The 22,031-nt window shown below is 49.6% G+C and overlaps 1 protein-coding gene across 1 annotated transcript in view; it reads right to left on the bottom strand.

Moving 5' to 3' along the window:
- LOC119241953 (uncharacterized) overlaps window positions 1-22,031 on the bottom strand; it is a 1,281,278-nt gene that overhangs the window by 477,055 nt on the left and 782,192 nt on the right. Inside the window, exon 9 of the mRNA XM_037507637.2 lies at window positions 12,622-12,669. Coding sequence (XP_037363534.2) covers window positions 12,622-12,669 — 48 coding nt within the window. The remainder of the gene's footprint in view (window positions 1-12,621; window positions 12,670-22,031) is intronic.

Raw genomic sequence — 22,031 nt, forward strand, 5'->3', positions numbered from 1 at the left:
CTAAAAGCCCTAACTCCATTCAAAATAAAAATGAGCCAGGGCTGGAGAGGGGTTAGGGAGGTAATGGCAACATGCAGAGGTATTCTCTTTGACATTTAAAAGACAGAAGTGGGTTTGAACAGAAAATTATATTCTCATTCATGATTCAACCATATTAAAGGACAAATCCATGCATCACCCAAAATGACTATCTTGGAATGAACGAGGGATGCAGGTCACCCTGGAAACACCGCACGCCACCCATCCCTCAAGCCTCCTGGATAAACTACGTAACAAGAATTATCAAGCGGTCACAGTCAGTGATGATCTTTGAAACTTAAAGGAGGGAGATCTTCCTTAGCACTTTGCAAAATCAAGGGACTGGACTCTGAGCTGCAGGGGCCACAGTCCACATCCTTTGTTTCCTAGAACTGCTCCTTCCCAAAAGCACAACCTTCAGGGAGTAGTCTACAGCCCCTTCTCAGCTCAAAATGGAATCTCTTCTTGGAAAACCTTTAACAAGATCGCTCAGAGCTTCATCGACAAGATCGGGGTACACCTGCGTGGCCTGATCCAGAAGCCACTTAAAACAGGGTCAACCTGCATGGGAGTATGCACCTCGTGTGAAATCCACATGGGATTTGAAGACTTAGTGCCAACAATAAGAAGAAATAATAACTCTCAAAAATATTTTATATTGATTACATATAGGCAATGATAATGTGTCGTATAGGTTAAATCAATTGTATTATTTTTTTAAAGATTTATTTATTTATTTATACACGATCCGGGGTACAGGCCAGATTTGCAGGGGGGTGAGAGGATCCACCAGAGACAGAGTGGGTAACAGAACAGGCAGACTGACAAAATACACTGCTGAAGCGAGACAGGAGAGGTCTGCTGCAACATGTGGGACCCTTGCCGTTCGGCCGGGATAGAACTGCGCTACAGAAGCTGGGGACAGCTTCACAGCGCTGCACTCAACTGCCTGCACCACCAGGGGAGGCCCTCAAATGTATTATTTTTTTAAAAAATATTTATTTATTTATACAAGAACTGGGGTGCAGGCCAGAGGCATGGGAGGGTGAGAGAATTCACCAGAGACAGAGCAGGGAGAAGAACAGGCAGACAGACCAAAAGTACTGCTAAGGGTAGCAGTGGGCAAGACAGGAGAGGTCTGCCGCACCATGTGGGTAGCTCCCTGGCCGACTGGAAATCGAACCCACGCTGCAGAGGTTGTGGACAGCTTCACAGTGCTGCACTCAACCTGCTACGCCACTGGGGAGGCCCTCAACTGTATTATTAAACTTACTTCTATCTGTTCCTTTCTACCTTTTTCTTATGGCCACTAGAAACCGCTTCCTGACATGCGTGGCTTACTTTAGATTTCTACTGGGCAGTGCTGGGTGAGACCTTCTCTGTGATTCCTTACTGACGCATCAAATAATGATACCTAAAATATTTTGCCTAGAATCACAACAGACTATAGAAATAGACCTTCAAATTTTATAAGGTTAAAACTTGCTGGTAGTTGCTTTAAAAGCTTCCCCATCTCTGTCCAGTCTTTGTCTACACTAACAACCTTTATCATGATGTCAGAAAATAAATAGCTCAGTGCTTTCAAGTTGGAAGAGAGGGAACAAAGATTTCACGGCTCATATGTCCACAGAGAAAGCAACCCAACTTTGGAACGGTCCAGATTCATTCCCTAATCAAAGATATACTTTTAATGAGATTTTATCTTTGATTGAAAATGTAAGGTTGTAATGAAGCGCTGGGTCATTACTCTGCTTCCGGGCTTAATTTTTTATTTAATTCTAGCTCCCTGGTGTTTTTGGATATGGAGTTCTTAATGCATGCTGGATATTTAAAGTTTCTTTTTTGGATTTTTCAATGTAGGTAGGTTGGGGGGGGCAGTAAGTCCATTTTGGACTGAGACTAACAAATGAAGACTGCTAGTCTCCATGGCAGTAGATCATGTCTGTGTATGTATGTACCGGTGACAGGTAAGTGTCACATGTCTGTGTATGTACTGGTCCTTACAGAGGTGACATGTAAGTGCTAGCACAGAGCCTGAAGCTCCATCTAGTGCCTTGGTGACCCTGAATTTGTAGCATCTGGGAGTAGAGGCTACAGCATGAATGATCTCTGTGATCACAGAGACCGCAGTTCTAGTTGGTGCCCAGTCACCACTCACGGTGTAAGGCTGGGCCACTCACTATGTTTGGAATTCTATTTCATCATCTGGAAAAAGTGTCCATCTGCTTTTTTAGCTGGGCATGCAGATCCAATGAATCACGCTAATAAAACAGCTGGCAAGTGGTCTTATACATAGAAAATATTTAGTACTTGAAAGAGTTATCCTTTTTGAAGGGTTTCCCTCTTCTGATTCCATGGAAGATCACAAGTTAGTGTCTGGAAAGCTTCCAGGTCCTTCCATTCCCAAGAGCATTGGTCCAGATCAGGCCCTTCCCCCACCTGTCTGGGAGGCCATGACACCTTATCTACTACTAAGAGTTTGCATTTGGCTAGCAGCCACCTGGTGAGGTGGTTCAGTGATAGAAGCAGAAAGGGCTCATGACTTCCCAGAATTTATAGGGAGGAAAGATTTCTTCTCTAATCCACCTTGTCACGAAGCTTCCCCAGTCAAGGCAGGCCATGCGCACAGCCCCCCTGTGACTGTACAGCCCACCTCTGGGTTGACTATTCTCCCTCCCTACCTCCAACTCTCCATTCCTCTCTTCTCCCTCTCCCCCCCTCACCTTGCATATAACACAATTCTGAATATAGAATTACGCTTTAATTGGAACTTCTCACATAGACTCCAAGCTTCATGGCATCAGGGCCTGAGAAACTATGTTCCAATGGCCTATGATTCATGCGTGGAATTAAATACAAGATGAATATCTATTTCTACCTAATGCCACCTGAGCCTCCAACCCCGGCACAACCAGGTGAGTCCCATCTCTGACATCAGCTATCATTAACAACCATGAAGTATCTTCCCCGCTTCCAAATAATAACAAAATCTTTAATGACATGAACATATGACGAAGCGATTTAACGTCTCCCGCTTGATGCTGGTACTTGATCACATCTGCATACGTGTCTACATTTATGCTGATGCGACTGAATTAGCAAGGTGGAATCAGCAGCTCACAGTGGATTTAATTTGCACTTTCATACAGCGATGGAAGACAGGTGTTTACCATGTATTTGATTTGACTTAGGATTTCCTTTGTGTGAGTTTTCTGTTAGCTCCTGAGTGGCTTATCACATCCCCCTGAAAGCATTCCTATCCTAGGAGCAAAATTAATATCAATCTGGGAGCTGATGAATTGGATCAACAGAAAAACAATCTGAATAGATGGAATAAAAAATGTACATTGTTTTCCTTTTTGAAAGCCGGGGTGCTATTTGAAGAGGAGGTGAGAGGAAGTCAGTTTTCAGGTAGTCCTCTGACTGGGTCCTCTCTACACCAGGGGTTCCAGCTGCTTAACTGGATCAGACTGAGAGTCTCCATGGTTGAGTCAGAGGCACTAGCCTGGTGTGCTCTCCTTTGTGATCTCCCTTAACCAAAACCAGGACATCTTGAGCTTGAGGCCTTTTCTGTTCTGTGGATCTGTCCTCTAATCCTCCCAGAAAACCTTCTAATTAAAAAGAAAATATGAAAAAAAAAAGATCTGATGCTCCTGCAGATTCTGGTAGCTTTTAGTTTGCAAGGGACACAGTAAAAGATGCTGCATTTTTGATGACTTTATGCAAAAACACCTCTCAAGCCCTGGAAAATGACAACAACTCAACATAAAATGTGCGTGGGCCTGTGTGTGTGTTTGCACGTATGTGTGTGCATGTTTTCCTCACACACCCCCTTGGAATCTGTTGCTGTTGCATCAAGTTCTATCAAAAATTATTTCAGCACTCTAGCTGCTGAGATGGATGGAGATGGATAGCATAATTCCTGGGTTTTCTGACCTTGATCAACATGAAGAAAATTTCAGCTGAACTGTGCAAAAGTGTTGGGACAACATAAATCACATTTGGACAGGGAGTGATTTCTATCTAAAGCTTAAAGCTGTCCAATCACATATCAAGACGGAAGATAATCAAATACACCAAGTGAAGAGAAAAGAAATTAATTAACACTCCCTCCACTCATCACTAAAAAAGCTGATGGCCATTTTTTTTAAGAAGAGCTGTCAGAGCTATCCAAGAAAACCAGCTCTGACTTAATTGTTTCCAAAATGTATTTTAAATTCAGAATTTAAAGAAAGAAGTGTGGGTAGAAATGACACAGAAGGATAGACTTGTACCTTTGAAGTAAAGTACATGCCAGATGAAAATAATCACTGTCATTAATGGTGTAAAATGTAAACTATTCTAACCCAATGAATACATACTTGCAAAGATATGAAAATATCATTACAGATACATCATGCTTTTAAAATTAAGATATCAAAACATAAGCTTACCTATCTAAGGGCAAAGTCAGATGCATTTTCACCAAAATGTAATCAATAGTATAGACTTTATCTGCTGGACATAAGGATTTCATGTGTTCAGTTCTCTGCAAGTCAGGTGCCATATATAAAAATACCACTGATAGATGCAACATCATGATATAGCGGGAGAAACACGTATGTTCAAAAGTAAACCCTAAGCAGCAATGCAGTAGAAGCCAGACACCTTTTTTTTTCTTCTTTGGGCTTAACTACAGAGCATTCAAGGGTTGGTTTCACTCATCAGTTGCCAGATTCTGTGCCAGGAGCAATGTATTCTTGGCACACACACTGTGGCTCCCACTTCCTCGCCCTCAGCAGACATCACTAATCAATCATGCACTCATTCTGGTACAGCCCACAACTGAGACTCCTCATCAGCAGAGCATTCTCTGCAGCCACCATCCGTCACTCTGAGTTGACACCAGAGATTGAATCTCCTTCTAATCACTGACCTGCATCTTTTGCTGTGCTTTCCAGCCATCTTTACATACCTCCACCAGACTGACAATTGCAGGACACACAAAACCCTGGGCTTGTCACTGCAGACCTGGCATCTAGTTTTAGCTTTATTCTTTACTTCCCTGTCATACAACTGGCCCTATGTGTAACTTCTCCCAACCTAGCAGAGATCTAGGAAACCAAAACAAGGATTTAAGAAGAGGAGGAGAAAAGCTAATCTCAGATTGCAATAATGAGGGGGTTTGCATTTCTCCAAGGTAAAATCTGTGCCTACCTAGGTGGCTAAGAGCACTGGTCACCCTGGGAAGTATCTACTGAATCTTTATTTTGTAAGAGAATCTGAGCATCTGAGTCTAAGTTACCAGGAAGTGGCCTGAGAGGGTTCTGGTGAGGACCCCAGAGAGGAGCCATGGGCGCTGAACACTGCCCGGCCCACAGTGGGCACGGGGCAGCCGACCTGATTATATTCCTCCCTGTTTTCTCTTCTGGAGAAACAAATCCCTTGAAGGTTTCCTCTAGGGACTGCTGAGGAACTGAGATCCCAGCTGTGGGGCCACCGACCGCTGGTTGTGAGGAAGGGGGGCGAACAGGTCACCCCTTCCACAGCTGCAAGATGCGCCAAGCCAACCAGCACCACCTGCAGGCTTGTGCCGAAACTACTGGAAAAGATCCTTCTTTCTGGGGTTGGCCGCCATGTTTACCAGCTTGTTGGGATCTGAAACATCAGTTATGCTAGAGAAAGCCTTGTTTTCCTGCCAATTCTCTATCTGTCTCTGGGTCACTCTACCTATCTATCTATCTATCTATCTATCTATCTATCTATCTATCTATCTATCTATCTACTTCAAACCAGTCTGCCTTGGTTTTCTACGATGCAGTTGAGAAGTCCTGACTAATATGGCTCACTATAAAATGGTGCTGTCATGGCACCATTTTACAGAAGGGGGATCAGAGAGCTAATGTGATTTTCCCCAAGTTCTCACTAATAAGAAAGGGCAGGAGCAGGATGCAAACCCAAATCTATTTGACCCTCCGACTGTAAATTAGAGTAAATTCGACCTGCTTTGTGGATCCTAAATGGCCATGCACCATTCTTTGCAGAGATGGGGGAGTCACAGTGAGGTTGGCCCCAACTCCAGCGAACCACCGATTGGCTGGTGGCTGTGACCTCATCTAGAAGAGAGTCTTGCCCCATGGGAATGATGGTTAATGTTCTGGAGAAGTTTCAGAGTCCCGTGGAATTTGCAAGAGTGTCGGAAGGCGGCACACACAGAAGGGACACAGAAACACAGGCAAAGGTTCTGCGGGCAGTGGGTGATTCTTCCGCACCCCTGGGTCAGAGATGTGGGAACAGGGGCAACAATGGCTAGAGGTCAAGCTGTCAAGTACACACTATGAGAAACAGACACCATAAGGCAATGCAACTGTCTCATGCACCTGACGTTTCACAGGAGAGGATCACATTGCAGGTAAGTAGGATTCACTCTAAGACACTCCCCTGCTCACAGGCTCCAGGTGCCTGGGCTCCTCCTGCCCACGCCCCACATTTCCACTGCTCTGAACCCCAGATATACTGACCACTAGCCAGGTCCCAAGTCACACCTTCCAGACGTCCATCTCTGCACCTGCCCCAGAGTGTCCCTTTTCCCGCCTTCTGGACACCCCTCCCCCAGCTTGCAACTCAAATATCATCGCACAGGGATGCCTTGACTCTCATTTCTGCAGCTGCAGGGACTCTCGGAGCCTCTTCCCACTGACGCACACACCATCAGCCTAAACAAAGGCCATTTGCAGCAGAAAAGGAATCCAATCCCAGACGAATTCTGTGAGTCTCGGCAAATGATGCCAGCGCGGTCAGTGCCCTTGTCTGCCTTTTTGTTTCCATATTCAACTGGAACCTGGTCCGTGCATGCTGTCCATTCTGGGGAGAGCCCCTGTGAGGGGGAAGCCCACCCGCTCCTCTTTGTTCTGCCCGTCGGAACCCGGGGGGTTACTCCACTCCCACCCACAGCGAGGGAGCAGCCGCAGCCAACGGAAGCCAACTCGGTCACTGCTTGGCGCCATTTCATCCACCCTGGCACTGAAGCCCCTGAAATCCGGGAGATTAATTCACTGTCCATGTTGATCAACTCCCTTCCTGGGGGAAGCCAGTTGCACAGAAATACTTCAGCTGAGCACACTCTGGACTGGGGGAGGCCACAGATGCCACGCCACGTGGATGGGCAGGTGACTGGCCCTGCCCACCCTCCTGTGCATCTCCTGCACAGTCTAGGTCAGACTCACACCCGCTTCTCTGCATCCAGCCTGGCCCCTTGCAGACAAGCAGAGCTTGAACTGCACAAATCCAGGTCTCTGCTCATTGCTGAGGCATCACCAGGAAAGTCTCCTAATGCCAGATCTGTGCAGTCTTATGAACAATTTTCCAACATCCATCGGACATCAGTAAATTCACTCAGTGGTTTTGTTCTTAACAAATTTGTCTAAATTATTTTAAACCCCCCGAAGTCAGATTTTCACAAAGAAGAAATAGTGCACTGAAGAAAATGCTGCATAGCCCTGGTCATGTCTAGATCCCAGCCCCAAATCACCCGGGAAACAAGGTCGCTGAATGACAGCAGCCAGCGGAGTGGACAGCCAGGGCTTCTAGGTCTTTTGGTCGAAAAGACCAATGAGCAGATGTTTGAGAACTTTGGGTTTGTTAAAAGCAGCAACAGCAAAATAAAACGAAACAAAAGCCCACCACATTATGTCTCCTCGATGGAACCCAAGGTCTGAAGTGCAGGTGCCAAGAAACAGCTTCCTCCCTTCCCCCCGACAACCCCTGCCCAGGAGCCCTCTCTGCATCTCACACCTGAGCCTCGCTGACCTGCGGGGAAACGTGGTCCTCCTCTGCCTCGCATCTTTGAAAAGAGGACCCCTGGCAGGCAACCCAGGCCCAGTGTGCGTACTGCCTGACTTACCTGTCCCGGCCTGTCCTCCACGCCCCATCGCTGTGCTCATCCCGCCTCCTCATCCCTAAGAACCTCCTCCTACTAGGTGAGCTGGTCACCCCAAGCTTCAGGTATTTCCTTGGTTCCTATAACCCTGACTCCACCCCACAAGCCTGCCCCTCCCTGCCCCTTCTGCTGGGAGGCACCATTTCAGCTCCCCAGGCCCCTCAGACTTGCATGCGGGGCCTGAATCTGCCCTAAACACCCTCTCCCACCTCTGTGTCTCTCCCCTGCTGTTTCCTGTGCCAGGAACTGTCTTCAAGAGACATCACCCCTGGATTATTCACGGGAGAGCCGCTCCCAACCCATAGAGAAGTAGCCAGCCAGTCAGCCTTGCAATGCTCTTGACTCTTTTCTGCATGGGTTTTACTGGGTTGGCACAGTCTCCTGAAGATCAGCCGTTTCACGCCAATTCCCAGACTGACCTAGCAAGTGGTATCCATGAAACTGTCCCGCAGGCAGCAGGTAGCTGCCTCTGCCCTGCCCCATCACCTGAGCTCACTGCTGACCCCAAAGCTTCAGACCCCTCTGACCCCGTTTCCTGGACTGGGCAGACAGGTGACTTTGTAACTGGCTGAACCTGGCTGGCATCCATCCTCCGAAGCTCCTCCTGAAGCTACCCGGCCCCGCTGCTTGTCCCTTCCCTCTGCTCCCACTGCACTCCCTGCAGACTCATTGTTTTCAAGGGGTCTCACAATCGAGGGCATAGATGCCCACAGGTGTGGACAGGAGCAAAACCAGAAACCAAAGTAGCCAAAGGGAAGTGAGTTCTTATGTTGTGACAGGCATTGCTCTGTGGTATTCTCTTGTCAGCTCCTGAAATCAGCCTTCCCAGTGGATTTATTATCACCAACTTACAGGCGGGAGAGACCAGAGGTCAGAAAGCTTCTTAAGGCCACGGAGCTGCCCTGGGAGGGAGCTGAGACGAGAGCTTTGGCTCCCCAGCCTGTGCTTATCCCACTGTGCCACGTGATGCCTGTGCGCTGAGCATGGTCTTCAGAGCCTGGCAGTGGCACTGCTGGAATTGCCAAAGCAACCAGACCAGCCCCACGGGAAACCCCAGCCAGAGCTGAGGGCCGGTGCAGGCCCTGCTCCTCGGCAGAAAGGACAGCCCCTTCCTGTTTGTCTGTGTGCAGGACCGGATGGTCTGGGGGCAAAGGGCACGCTCTGCTCGCAAGGTAGAACCTCTGAGCCCAGAGCTCACGGAGCACTTAGTGCTCTTGGCTTCCATGTTTGCACCTGCAGATGGGGCAGCGTCAGGGCCTCCCGCTGAGCTGCAGGGAGCACTGGGGCTGTCAGGGCACCTGGCCCAGAAGACGGTCATAAGAGGCAGCTCATCCCTCCTGCACGACAGCCGCTGCTCCCCTCCACCATCACGGCTTCCATCAGACCCGGCCTGAGAGTCCCCAGAGCTCCGCAGCCACACACCCCGCCTTGCTGCGACGGGGCAGCTCATCCGAGGACTCGGCGGCCAGGCCAAGTAACGAGAGACTCTCACCACCCATGAGCTCCCCGCCACCCATCCATCTCTCCTCCCTTCCCTGAACCTCATTCATTATAACAGTATTGAAATGCAGGGGGATGTTATGCCACATACAAAAATGAGTTTACATGCCTCAGTTCTCCGCCAGCAACTCTGTAACGGGGCAGCCGCGTCCAGAGCATGGGGGCCACGTGGCCACCGGGATGCACCGGCCTCCTCCCCCCGGGCCACATCTGCAGCAGCCCGAGGCGTCACCTGTGGGAGGAACTACCTGTCTCTGCCTCCCACCAGAGGGGGGAAATCGCCACCAGCGCTAGGGGCGCCCTCTGGAGAAATGCCGGGAAGCCCACAAGACTCAAAACAAAAGCAGAGTCCAGTACACAGCCCGGATCCCTCCACCCTCAGCCGGGTGAGGTTCTCCAAGCGACAATTAGCTCTCTGTCCCCTGGCGGGAAGAGGCTGGGGGATGAAGGGAAGAGAGACGTAAGAGCGAGAACAAATTCTCTGATTCTGTCAACGGTCTCGGAGCCCAGACGAGGTGCAGACCGAGAAGAGCAATTTTATGGCTCTTTATTAAGAGGAGAGCTCTCTGCGGCTCTTGAGACCAGCCGTTTAGCTTCCATCATCCTACCTGGTCTCCCGCTCAACGGGAAAACGGCTCAGCCCAGGTGAGTGGCGCTACCGAGTAAAACAGGAGGGGCCAGGCAGGGACGGCAGGGGCAGACCCGGTTCCACTGTAGAGACGTGGAGGTTCTGTGTTTCCGAATCCTCTGCCATCAAGAAGAGACCCACACCCCTCGCACGGCACAGCCGCGAGGCGCACACCCCACAGAGACACCCGGGAGCAGGAGGAGGAGGCCGGGATTAAGGGCAGGGCTGCCATCACGTCCACGCAGACCGAGGGCCAAGCTTTCTGGACCAAAGGAAACTGACCCTCCAAGCAAACGCCAGGCCTCTCCTTCCCAGCAGCTCGTAAAAATCCACGCTGGCCAAGGAGCGGCCCGTCAGAGGTAGGCTGACTTATTATTTTGGCACCGCTGTCATCTTTTGTCACTTCAATTCCACTTTATCACATGATGGATTTTGCCAGAAGCATTCGGATTAAGTGCAGAGGGGCACGCACATGAGAAACAAGCCATCACTTCCAGGGCGGTTTCCCTGGTGACGCGTCGGCGGCTGCCCCCCGGGGGATGCACCATGGCAGAGCATAGCAGGACCCCAGACGTGGGGTGCCACCCCGCCGCTGGAATGGGGGCTGCAGAGCCAGGACCTGGATCTCCAGAGCCACCCTGCACCTCTCACCGACACTTCCAGCAACATCGGGAGCCCAGACAGCTGTCCCCCTGAAATGGGAATCACACAGGCGCACAAGTACATCGGAGAGGAAGAAAATGTGGGTGGATCTGTTGAGCAGAGAGAAGGAAAGTCCTAGGGGAGGTCGAAGGCCAGGCTGGAGGACATGAGGGTGGTGGCCAGGAGCCATGGGCGTTCACCGCGGCCACAGGTTGGGTTCATTCAGAATCATCCAACACGGGGGTCAAGTTCAGAAACCGTGGGACTTTCAGAAATGAGCCACCATCTCCACCCCTTAATCTATGACCAAGCAGAGACCTGTGTGTGTGTGTGTTACTCTCTTGAAAGTAGCAGAAGCCATGGACAGAATGACCACAGAGGCCTTCTTCCCTCAGTAAGCATCACCGGGCATCCGCGGCCTTGGGGGATCGTTATCATGTCTGTGTCTGAACCGAAGGCAACTTGGGCAGGGAGGGTGGAGCCCCGTGACTGGCCTTCATCCCAGAGAATATTCTGGCTGCTCACTGGCGATGGAACAGATGTGGTTTTCATGGCATCTTTCAAACGTTACTGGCAAAAAAAAATGTAACAGGGAAAAACAAACCTGGACAGACACAAGCTTGAGAATCCCCTGAAAGTGGCCACCCTGGGCCTTGGCAGTGGCGAGGGACTGTGAGGTGAGCAGGGGCCGGCGTGGGGCAGGACACAGCCGCCTGCAATTGCATTTACCCGGCTCACACAATGCACCCCTGTGAGTTTCCTGGCACAAACAGGAATTGAAACACCTTTGCCTGAAAACTAGAGCTCCACGCGGCTCGAACTAAGCTGAGATCACACAGGGAGAATTTAAGCTGCCATCCGATTATTCCTTTCACCATGAGGAGATTAACACTCCTCAAAATACTGCATGGCGACTGCCTTTTATTTAAAAATGAATTTTGTTTGGAGACGTCCTCCGCCACCTTATTAATCAGCAGAAGCCTGCACTATCGCAAAATCAGGGCTGCAGACCTCTGCTTGAAATACTAACTGCATTCGACATAATGGTAAGCTGCTGAGAGCAACATTTTTCAAAATTGTGGAAGGATGTCAAAAGTAGCTGAGAGATATGTACCCTCAATTCACTTATTTGACCTCTTTGGACCCAAGGCATTAGAGGTAAAATTTCATCTGCTTGGATGTGCTTGGCCATGGAGACTTCTGGGAACTCTTGTCAATAAAAAGAGACTGAAGATACTTAACTGAAGAACAATTATCTCTCAGCTGTTTTTCCCGAGGGGATGGACACCAAGTGTAAGAGGGTGATAAACGGCAGGGCGGGGGGCTCTTAAAATGGGAGTCATGCCAGCCCCTCCCAACTGAACCACCCTCCCCAAATCAGCTCATGGGAACAGATTTCCATCACAAAAAGTTGCTGTTTGTGAGCTGTGTCATGATGGAAACTGAGGCAGGCTTTTTCTTTTAAGTCCAAGTGCATAAATGTAGAGACTGGCCTTGGAAATCCCAGGAATATAGAGTCTGTGATAGCTGCAGTATTATACAATAATTACATGCAACCTATGACACAGTGTCTGTAATAATCATTGACAATCTTCAACAGAAGTATGGACTGACGTGAAGGGCCAGTGAGCTGTTTTCCTGATGAGAAGCATATGACTAAAACAAAAATCCGCACCGATTTTTAAATACTCCATTATAGTATAGACTCTCCATCGAAGCCCTCAGCAACCATACAGGTTACGAGGGAACAAAAGGACAGACATTTCAAAATATGTTTACTCTGAGCGTCCATTACCAGCGCACGAATCGCCTGTGCAAAGTGTTGTCCAGCAAGACATGCCTTTTAAACATTTGGGTTTCGATCGCACAGTTCTTATTTGGTTTGAAACCAAAAGATGAAAAAATATTGCCTTACCTTTCTGTCCTCTATTTCCACGCAGGTGTTACAGTCTGCTGTGATACCCTGAGAAGGGGACAAAAGAGAAAAAAGAGAAAGGAGTGAGACCCGTGGTCAGGGCGCATTGGCGGCGGCGTAGAACAGCCCTTTGAAACAATAAAGATTTCACCCCCCAACAGTTGTTTCTCAAGGCATTGCTCTCCACAGTGCTTTTTAAAGGCTGTGTCTTGGTGTTTGCACCGGGGACATATGGACGTCATAACTAGGTTTTATTACATGCAGATGTGGGGGAAAGGCAAAAGCTATAGATCAGAGGCCACGGCAAAGAAGCTGGTGGCCCATAAAACCATGTGCCCCCAGACAATACTGCACCTCAGCAGACTCCTTAATTAGACTTAAGGTCTCTCACCCACTCCAAATTTAGGGTAGCCAGAGCTACCTCCCTTCTACACAAATAACATCTATTTTTTTATTCTTCTTTCTATCCACCCACCCATTCACCCATCCATCCATCCATCCATCCATCCATTCACCCATCCAGCCAGGCAGCCAGCCATCCAATTTATTGCAGGCCTACTTTTTTCATGCATATTTTCCTTCCTTAGAATGCAAAGATCAAAAAAGCATGGCTTCTACCCTCAAGGAATCAGCCAATTAGACAGAATGGCGTAGGCACGAGTGTGCATACACACACAGAGGCGATTGTGACATGCATGTACTCATTCATAAGACCTGCACTCAGCACCTGTTGCTACCAGGTCTTGTTCTGGGCATGGAAGACTCAAAAGCACAGCAAGCGAATGGGAGGCCTGCTTGGTGATATGCTTCTCATCAGCCTGGCTGGGCGAGCCAGGCCTTGGCTCTGCGCTGGGCTCTGGCTGACAAGCCTCACACAGGCTTAGGGCTGCAACCCCAGCCCGGAGGCTCCTGCAAACCAAGTGGGATCCACCACATCCTCTTACCTCCCCGAGACCCTCAGCGGCCTCCACCTGTGATATAAGAGCATCCGGGGAATGGGCTACACAAGGTGATCTATGCCCCAGCAACCAGAGTCACTGGGTAAAATGCAGACTCTCAGGCTCCACCCCGGTTATGGGCTGGAGTCTGCATTTTAATAAAGTGTGTGAACTGAGTGTGTCAGCCCCCAAAGCATAAGCTGAAGCCCATAGCCCCCCACCCTGGGTAGCTGGATTTGGAGCTGGGTCCTATAAGGATGTGATCAAAGTTAAATGAGGCCATAAGGAATAGTTGAATGAGGCCTTGATGGAATAGGATGAGAGTCTTGATGAGAACAGATGCCAGGGAGCTGGTCCTCTCTCTGCAGGACCCCAAGAAATGCCAAGTGAGGACATAGAGAAAATGCCAGGGAGACAGCACCCCCAGACCTAACCCTGCCAGCACCCTGACCTTGGACGTCAGCTTCTGGAAGTCAACTGTTATTGTCTAAGTCGCTGGTCTGGGTGTTCTGCTGTGGGAGCTGGAACAGACCAACACAAGGTTCCAGAAGGTCTACTGGGTAGAGCGCAGTCCTAGGTCTTGAGCTCGGGGCTTCCTCACCATACCCCACCTCGTACCTTAAAGGCTGAGGTCACTGATGGAACCTGGGTGTTGGGGAACAAACCCCTTGCTCTGAACTCACTTTGAATTCACCCTAAGAAACACACAGAGGGGGCCCCCCTGGTGGCGCAAGGGGTTGAGACGCAACTTATAAAGCTGTCTGCAGCCTCTGCAGCACAAGCTTGATCCCCGGCCAGGGAGCTGACCCACACAGCACAGCAGACCTGTCCTGTCTTACCTGCTGCTCCCCTCAGCAGTGTATTTCAGTCAGTCTGCCTGTTCTGTTCCCCACGCTGTCTCTGGTGAATTCTCTTACCCTCACACCTCTGGCCTGTACCCCATTTCTTGTATGCATAAATAAATAAATCTTTAAAAAAAAGAAAAGAAACACACGGAGGTTAGGTATGGGAGTGGCAATAAGCATGGATCCTTTCAAACTTGAGAAGCAAGATAAGAAGCAGTTCCTTGTTTCAGGCTTTGCCCGTCAGGGAAGCACTGCCTTCCTCCCTCAGTGAAGAGGCTGAGTTTTGGGGAGAGAGCCAAGCTTAACTATGATCTCCCCAAGTGGAAGTGGCAGGGGTTATTCATCTAACGAAGCCAATAAACCAGAGGTAGGTTTCTGGCTTTCCTGCCACCAAGGGCCCACCCAAGTGACAGCAAAAAGCCAGCTGGCAGAATCAAGCTCTAGCCCTTGTGCCACGATCACTCCATTTACTCTTGTCAGGAGTAATTGACTAAGCCCAGGCTGGATTTTTCCTTCAGATGATACAGTTGGGGTGTCATTCTCTGCAGCTCAGTGTGGGAGCTGCTGTACATGCTTCTGAACAATGTTGGACTCAAACTGGAACAGAGTCACTCTGGCGGGGACAGATCATTACTCGGCGGCTCCAGGTAACACCAGCGTCTGCAGGTGGACTCAGTCCCGCCTGACCAGTTGGAGCCCGAGGATGGAGTAAACACTTGAACCCACTCAATGGCTCCACTTGGGCACCAGCTCAATTGCTGAAGTGCTGAGTGTGAATGGGAACAAGTGTCCATCCCAAGCAGGCGGTGTGCGCACCGAAGAAGGCTCTGTGGCCAGGAACACACTGGGCTCCTCACACACTCCTGGGTCGCCCAGCTTGGGATCAGATTACTGGACACTACCACACTTGCTGGGGAACAGTGTCCTGCTTTGCCCATCTGCAGAAGGAGGACGATGATCCCTAGAGATGCCTTAGGTGTTGTGAGGCATATCCAGCGGGTACGAAGGTCTGGGAGCACATGAAGACATCAATGACGCGAGCTCTCGGGGGTGGTATCCTCCAAAAGTCTTTGTGAGACCTGGTTCTGCAGGGAGCACTAAGAACAAAAAACAGTTCTATTTTTAAAGTTTTCCCCTCAAGTCTTCTGAGTTCTTCTGCCTTTTAGACATCAAAGCACTGGTGTGTGTGTTCTCTGCAGAAGCCGGTCTCTCTTCCGAGAGAGACTTTGTGTGTTGGTTGTTTCTGAGGATTCTGTAGGTAGGTCAGGGTTATTTATGCCCACGAAGCTGGGACATGCCATTCTGGACTATGTGTCGTGACATCCGCTGCCCTAAAGTTAAGGCCTTTGTGGACAGGTAGTGATGTCTGCCAATGAGAGTGGGGGGACCTCAGAGGGGTTTGAAGCAAGGGACTCATCATGGATTGGGCAGGACACCCAGGACACCAGAAGGTTCCATTCTTACTCCTGCCACCTGTGTATAGGTACTTATTTTGAAATAGCCTTTGCTGGTGTAATTAAGGTAGGACCTTAAGATGAGGTCACCCTGTATTATCAGGAGGGTTGTCCATCCCCCACCCCATGATGGGGGTCCTTTTAAGACTAAGACAAGACCACATGAAGCTGGAGGCCAAGAATGAAAGAGGCACAGCCCCAAGCTGAGGAATACCAGGGCCTCCGGCAGCTGGGAGGGCAGGTGGGGAGGGGGAGGGAGGAGCCTCCAGAGGTGGCCTTCAGCAGAGCACAGAATTCTCCACAATTTTGAAAGCACATATTCCTATTGTTTTTAAGCTACTAAATTTGTGGAAACTTTTACAAAAGCCACAGGAGCATAATCAAGAGACTCAGAAACTTCCTGTTCTAATGTCTCTCATTTGGTGCTTAAAGGATGGGATTCCCTGAGGGGGTCAGAAAAGGCCCCCCCAAAATACACCAGACAGGCTCCCCAAGATCTGGCACTGTGTCAAGTGGATTATTTCAGGCTGAAGTCATCTGAGGCCCTGCAGTCTCATGATGAAAATTTATCACTCCCTTAACTACCTGGAAGCATGAAAACTGGGGGTATTACCCAGAATTAGGATTATTACCAGAAATAACCTTTGTATTAGGAACACCATCTATACGGCAGGGAGATATGTGATTACAGAGCAGTTGGTCTCGCATGGCGAGTCCCCTTCTCTCTCCCTGAAGGCCCAGACCCGTGCCCCATTCCTTAGCCCCACTGTCTCTCCGTCTTTGGAATCCACACATCTATGTAGATTCCGGGTACGCACATATGAGCAGTCAAATTTATTTTCTTTTCTCTTACGAATCTGCCTCATGTTTATTTGATTATTCGACCAGCCAGAAAGGGCTCTGGAGGGGGAGAGGGATACCTCCTCTCCCCCCACAGCTGCTTCTCACTGAGAAAAGGAAAAGCATAGTTCAGGGACCACCCCAAGCAGTCTAAGCCTTGCTGGAAAAGAAAAATCCTTTGTGAGAAATCCCAAGTTGGCCGCAGGCAAGGCAGCTTGTGGGCCCTGCTGTTTGCAGAAGACAAGGGATCTCCGCATTGATGTTTTCAGGCATCGATCCCACAGGGCAGTAGAAAGAAAAGACCAGGAGCTAATATTTGACGTGAGCGTTAAGTGCGATTGAATATCTCTGGGGTGGCTTTGTTCTCTAGGGCATAAGTACTAGAGAAATCCAGAAAGTCCTTCACCCGAAGTACAAGGCTCTCTTGGGAGCTGGGAGAGACAGAGAGAGCGCCAAGGTTCATATTCAGCTCGTGACCAACTACCCTTCTCCTGGGGAAGAAATCCAAGTGTCCCACTGTTCCTTTTCAAATAGAAAAGAAAAATGATGGCAAGACAATAGATACCTTCAAGAAAAAGTACACTTCGACATACGCTCCAGAAAGGATTCAAAAGTGCATTTTAAATTCTGAACAATACCAGGGAAGAGAATATATTACGAGATAATCTCCTCTCTAATTTTTGACATCTTGGCTGAGACAGCCCCCACCCATAATAAAAGGCAGATTAACGGGAGAAAAACATGCAGAAGCCCAGTAACCTCCTGTATACATGGGAGAGACCCAGGAGACCTGAGTCACTCCCCCAAAGTGGCCCAAACCACTCCCTTAAGTACCATCTTAGGCTAAAGAAAAAAGAGATCAGGGTGGGCCCAGCTATGGGAGGCCCAGAAGGGCCAGGCCTCTGTCATCTTGGCCTGGGAACCAGAGGCCAGTGGAGCTTCGGGGTGTCTGTGTACCCTCTACAGGATGCTCACACTCTTAAGCTAATAGCTGTGAAGACCTTAGGAATTTTGGGTCCTTTGCCCTTTTTCCTAGTGGAAGAAGCCATGTCTACTCCACTGTTTATGACCTAGAAGAACGTAGCTTGGGTGCAGTTTTATCCATCAACAGCCTCTCTAAGAATCTCATCTTAGTGAGATCGAAGGTGAGCGAAGCTGAGGTCACCCGCTTCTGATCTGCGTGTGAAGTGTGACCCCCCTCCTTGATGCCGCAGGTCCCAAATGCAGGATAAACACCCCATTATTCTCTAGCACTTATAAGCATTCTCCTACCTACAGCCTTTCTCCTGCTCATCTTCCTGAAGGTCATTTGTTCTCTGCCCGGCCTGAGCGGACTCCAGATGGGGTGGGGGGGCTTTCCCTGTGCCCTGACAGCAGCTACCAGGAAAGGCACCATAAGGAGGGTGGCCATTATGCAGATTTAAGGCTCTGTATCTCCATTGACAAGAGTTTCTGGAGACTCTGTCTCTTCCTGGTATGGTTACATGTCTGTCAAGGAAGGGGACACCTCAGAGAAGTGGGTCCCCAGGTGTTTCATGGTCATGTGACCCTCACAGAGTGTGTTCCCACAAACCGAGATAGGCAGCCCCTACCCTCGAGGCTTCTAAATGAGGCCCAGACGGAGAGGGAGCAGAATTAGTGACGGACATTTCCCTTATAAATGGATGTTTCCCTCACAAAGGGCAGCTCCAACTCTGCTTTCAGAGTTTCTCCAGACTCTGCAGGCTCTTAAAATATAACCCAGACTTCCCTGGTGGCCTAGGGGTTAAGTTTCAGGCTATCACCACTGTGACCTGAATGAGATCCCTGGCCAGGGAGATACCCACATGGTGCAGCAGACCTCTCCTGTCTCCCACTGCTCCCCTCAGCAGTGCATTTCAGTCAATCTGCCTGTTCAGCTCCCCACTCTCTCTCTCTGGTGAATCCTCTCACCCCCACACCTCTGGTCTGCACCCCAGTTCTTGTATGCAGAGATAAATAAAATCTTTAAAAAAATAAATAACCATCCCCAATTAATCCTGATCCCGCAAGGTGTGATTTGAGTTGATTGACTCCTCCGCTTCAACAGCAAAAATTTTCATTTCAATGACCTCCCTCTGATACTGAGGCCTGTTTTCTTTCCTATTGCCCTGATAATAGCAATTGTTTCTGAGGTAAAGAAGCCATCCAGCACGGGCTCAGATTCCAGGGCTCAGAACATATCGATTCACTGCATTTTGAGTTTTTAACTTTCTTCACACACAAAAATCTTCAACCTTCACAAAGACTCAGACTTTGATGATAAATGTAACCGCAAAGGCCCGTGGGTCCAGAGCTTCCATTTTGCAGATGGGAAAACTAGAAGAGGGATTGAAACTCACCCCATCTCCCTGCTAGGTCCTTCGTGCATTCTCCGATAGCATGTGTTGTCCTTGAACTGAATATTTAAACCAATGTTCTGAATTTAATTGCCTTTGTTAGGGACAACCGCGGTGCCCAAACCTCTAAAAAATTGAGTGCCATGTGGTCCTCATAGTTGTGGCAAATTTGAAGTCACCTGTGCCTTTCAGCTCAAGTCTTCAGTCTGTGTTGGTTCAGCTCAAAGGACCAAGATTCAAATAAGGTCACCCGAATCCAGGAGAATAGTACGAAGCGTTTGTGCATATTTTATCTGCTCTAGAACTTGGTCTCCATTCACAAATTTGTTCAGTTCCTGCAACCCCACGCGTGGCCAGCAGATGGGAGCAAATAGCTACGCAAAATACCACAAGCCTCCAGCTGGGACTCGGGGAATGCAAACCTTGAACCCCTGCTCTTCCTGCCCCCTCAAATTTAAGTGTCAAATGATGTAAGTTTTCTTTACTAAACCTTCAATAATTACCAACTGGTCCTTTGAGGAAGCACCCTGTCTGAAGCAGCACTAAGGTTTCCCTCTAAGTGTGAAGGAGACAGGGCTTCAGGGCGGTTTCACCCGAAACCAGAAAAATGACCCAAAATGTGTGTAAAAGAGCTAAGATTGCAAGAGAAATCTGGCCCACCAGGAGAGTCAAATCTGCTTCAGTCTGCTGGGTCAGAATGCCAAGCCCTGACTTCGTAAACATTTGGAGGCATTTTAAGGGCCTGGAGGGCAGGTTTTCTTGGCCCACACAAGAAATTTCTATCTCGCTCTCATGCAAATGAAGAGAGCTGGGCGTTCATCTCTCCCCTGTGACTTCCTTCTCAGAAGATAACACCCTCACCCCCACAAATTACTTGGTTCTCTTCATCCTACATCTCTGGCAGCTTGCTTGTCAGGGACACGCCAGAGCGAAGAGGGCTGCAGGGAAAAGCCAGGTGGCCCTGGGCTGTTGACTCAGCACAATTAAATTTGCTGGGGAGGCAGCAGCCCCTCTCAGGTAAGGAGCAAGAAGGCAGGGAGGTGAGAGCAAAGCAAGGGTCTGTTTGCAAATAAGAGCTATGCATTGGCGTCTCAGCAGGAGCTTAATGAGAGAGCTTTTAATTAACTGTAAAAGTAATTACCCATATTAGATGTAAATCACACTTGTTTTTACATGAGGTGAATAATTTCAGTGCCGCTTTTAAGAATAATACTTCTGCAGGAGCTGTCAGCTGCAAACTCTCTCAACAAGTCGCTGTGCTTAAAATCCGCATCCGGGAGAAAAACACCAGCACAGAAGTCGGGGCTCCTCAGCTGGCTTCTGCCCCCCGACGTGGCTTCTCTGGGGTTCTGATGGGCCCAGCCTCTAAAGGCACCCTCCCCAGGGCAGGAAGGCAGAGCAGCACCTGCAACAGCTTCCAGGCTTCCTACGCCTGTGGGTTTGTTTTGTTTTGTTTTTGGCCTCCAGTCTCCTGGGAGGTCTCCAGTGCTTGCCCTGATGGGCTCTTAGGAAGAATTAAGCAAGACTCCGGCCCAAAGAACTAGAGGGCAAAGGGGCACAGGCCTTGCAGGCCTGTGGGGGTGCTTCCCATGAGCTGAAGATACTGGCCAAAGGAGGGAGTAATTATTGAGGGGTAAGAAGGGCGAGCCAGGCTCACAGGGACCCCTTCACGAAGGCAGGCCTTGGGGTGCAAGACCCCAGGAGACTCAGGTGAGGATCCACACCTGTACCCCAGGGCCAAACCAGAAGGCGGAGCTCTGGTGGATCACAAATAGCAGAAGAAAATGACCGAGGTGGGGCTAGCAGAGAAGAAGGTGGAACCGGCCCCCTGGAGGACAGGGGAGCTGTCCTCGAAACGCCCCTGATTCAGAAAAGAGGGTGAGGTGGGCCCCTGAACCTCCCATTTGAACCACAGAAAGGTGTAAACAGCCGGGCTGGAGTTTGCAAATACAAAATTACCGAGTAATTATTTAGACTTTGATAGGCACCTTCATTAAGGGATTTGAGGATGCAATTATGAAATTGAAGTTTAGTGCACTCCAGTTAAGCAACCAAACTGAAGATTAGGAAGGGGCTAGGAAAAGTCGCTGGCATGCCCACGGAGCCAGCCCGCAACGGGGTCGCTAGGCCCTTCTAGAAGGACTCTCGGCCTCCGCCTGAACAGCCCATCACCGCGGTCTCGGCCCTGGGAGGCTCTGCGTTGCTGTGGTGTTGTTATTACTCTTGCTTTTATTTTTATCTGGAAACAGCCCCAAGGGAGGGGCTAGAGGAGGAGGCGGCGGAAACAGATGGGAGGCCTGGGGAGCATCACCTGCTCCAAGGTCAGCTGGGAGAGGAGCCAGGACTGGCGCTTGCTCTCCACGGGGAGTTCCATCCGCTCTGGAGGCCGAAGGGAAGGCCCTGCGCCATGTGGGCCTGGGGGGTGCTTCAGAGGGAGGGCCCGTGAGACTCTGCCCGCTCAAGAGAAACTTCTATGCCCACTCCCTTACCTACCCAGAAGGACGCAAATTAGGGGTCTTACCCAGAATTAGGGTTATTACCAGAAAGGACCTCTCTGTAGGGGAACCCCATCTATGTGGCAGGGCCGACGTCTAATGGCAGAGCATATGAATCACCCCTCCTCATCATGGGAGCCCCCCAAGGCTCCTATCCCATTTCCGATCTCAGGGTACAGACCCCCGTTTCTACACTGACCCTGCGCGCGGCATCCCGCAGATGCAGCTCTTACTAATGCCTGGGGTGTTGACTGATTGCTGGACTGAGTAGCACCCTGGGGTGGGGAGCCATTCTGTCCACCCCTGGGGACCCTCACCTGTGTTCCCAGTGTCTCCGACATTGGAACCACTCACCTGCAGCCCCTTTGCTCAAAGTCTACCTGCCAAATTAAATTAAGGAGAAAAACTGTGAATTGACCGTTAATGTATTGGTGGGGTAGAGGTCTGTAACCTCTGACTTCTGGGTCTAAAGACTTTTGGA

Source organism: Talpa occidentalis, unplaced genomic scaffold, assembly GCF_014898055.3.
Source record: "Talpa occidentalis isolate TD23 unplaced genomic scaffold, MPIMG_talOcc4v2.1 talOcc4.12, whole genome shotgun sequence".
Lineage (NCBI taxonomy): Eukaryota > Metazoa > Chordata > Mammalia > Eulipotyphla > Talpidae > Talpa > Talpa occidentalis.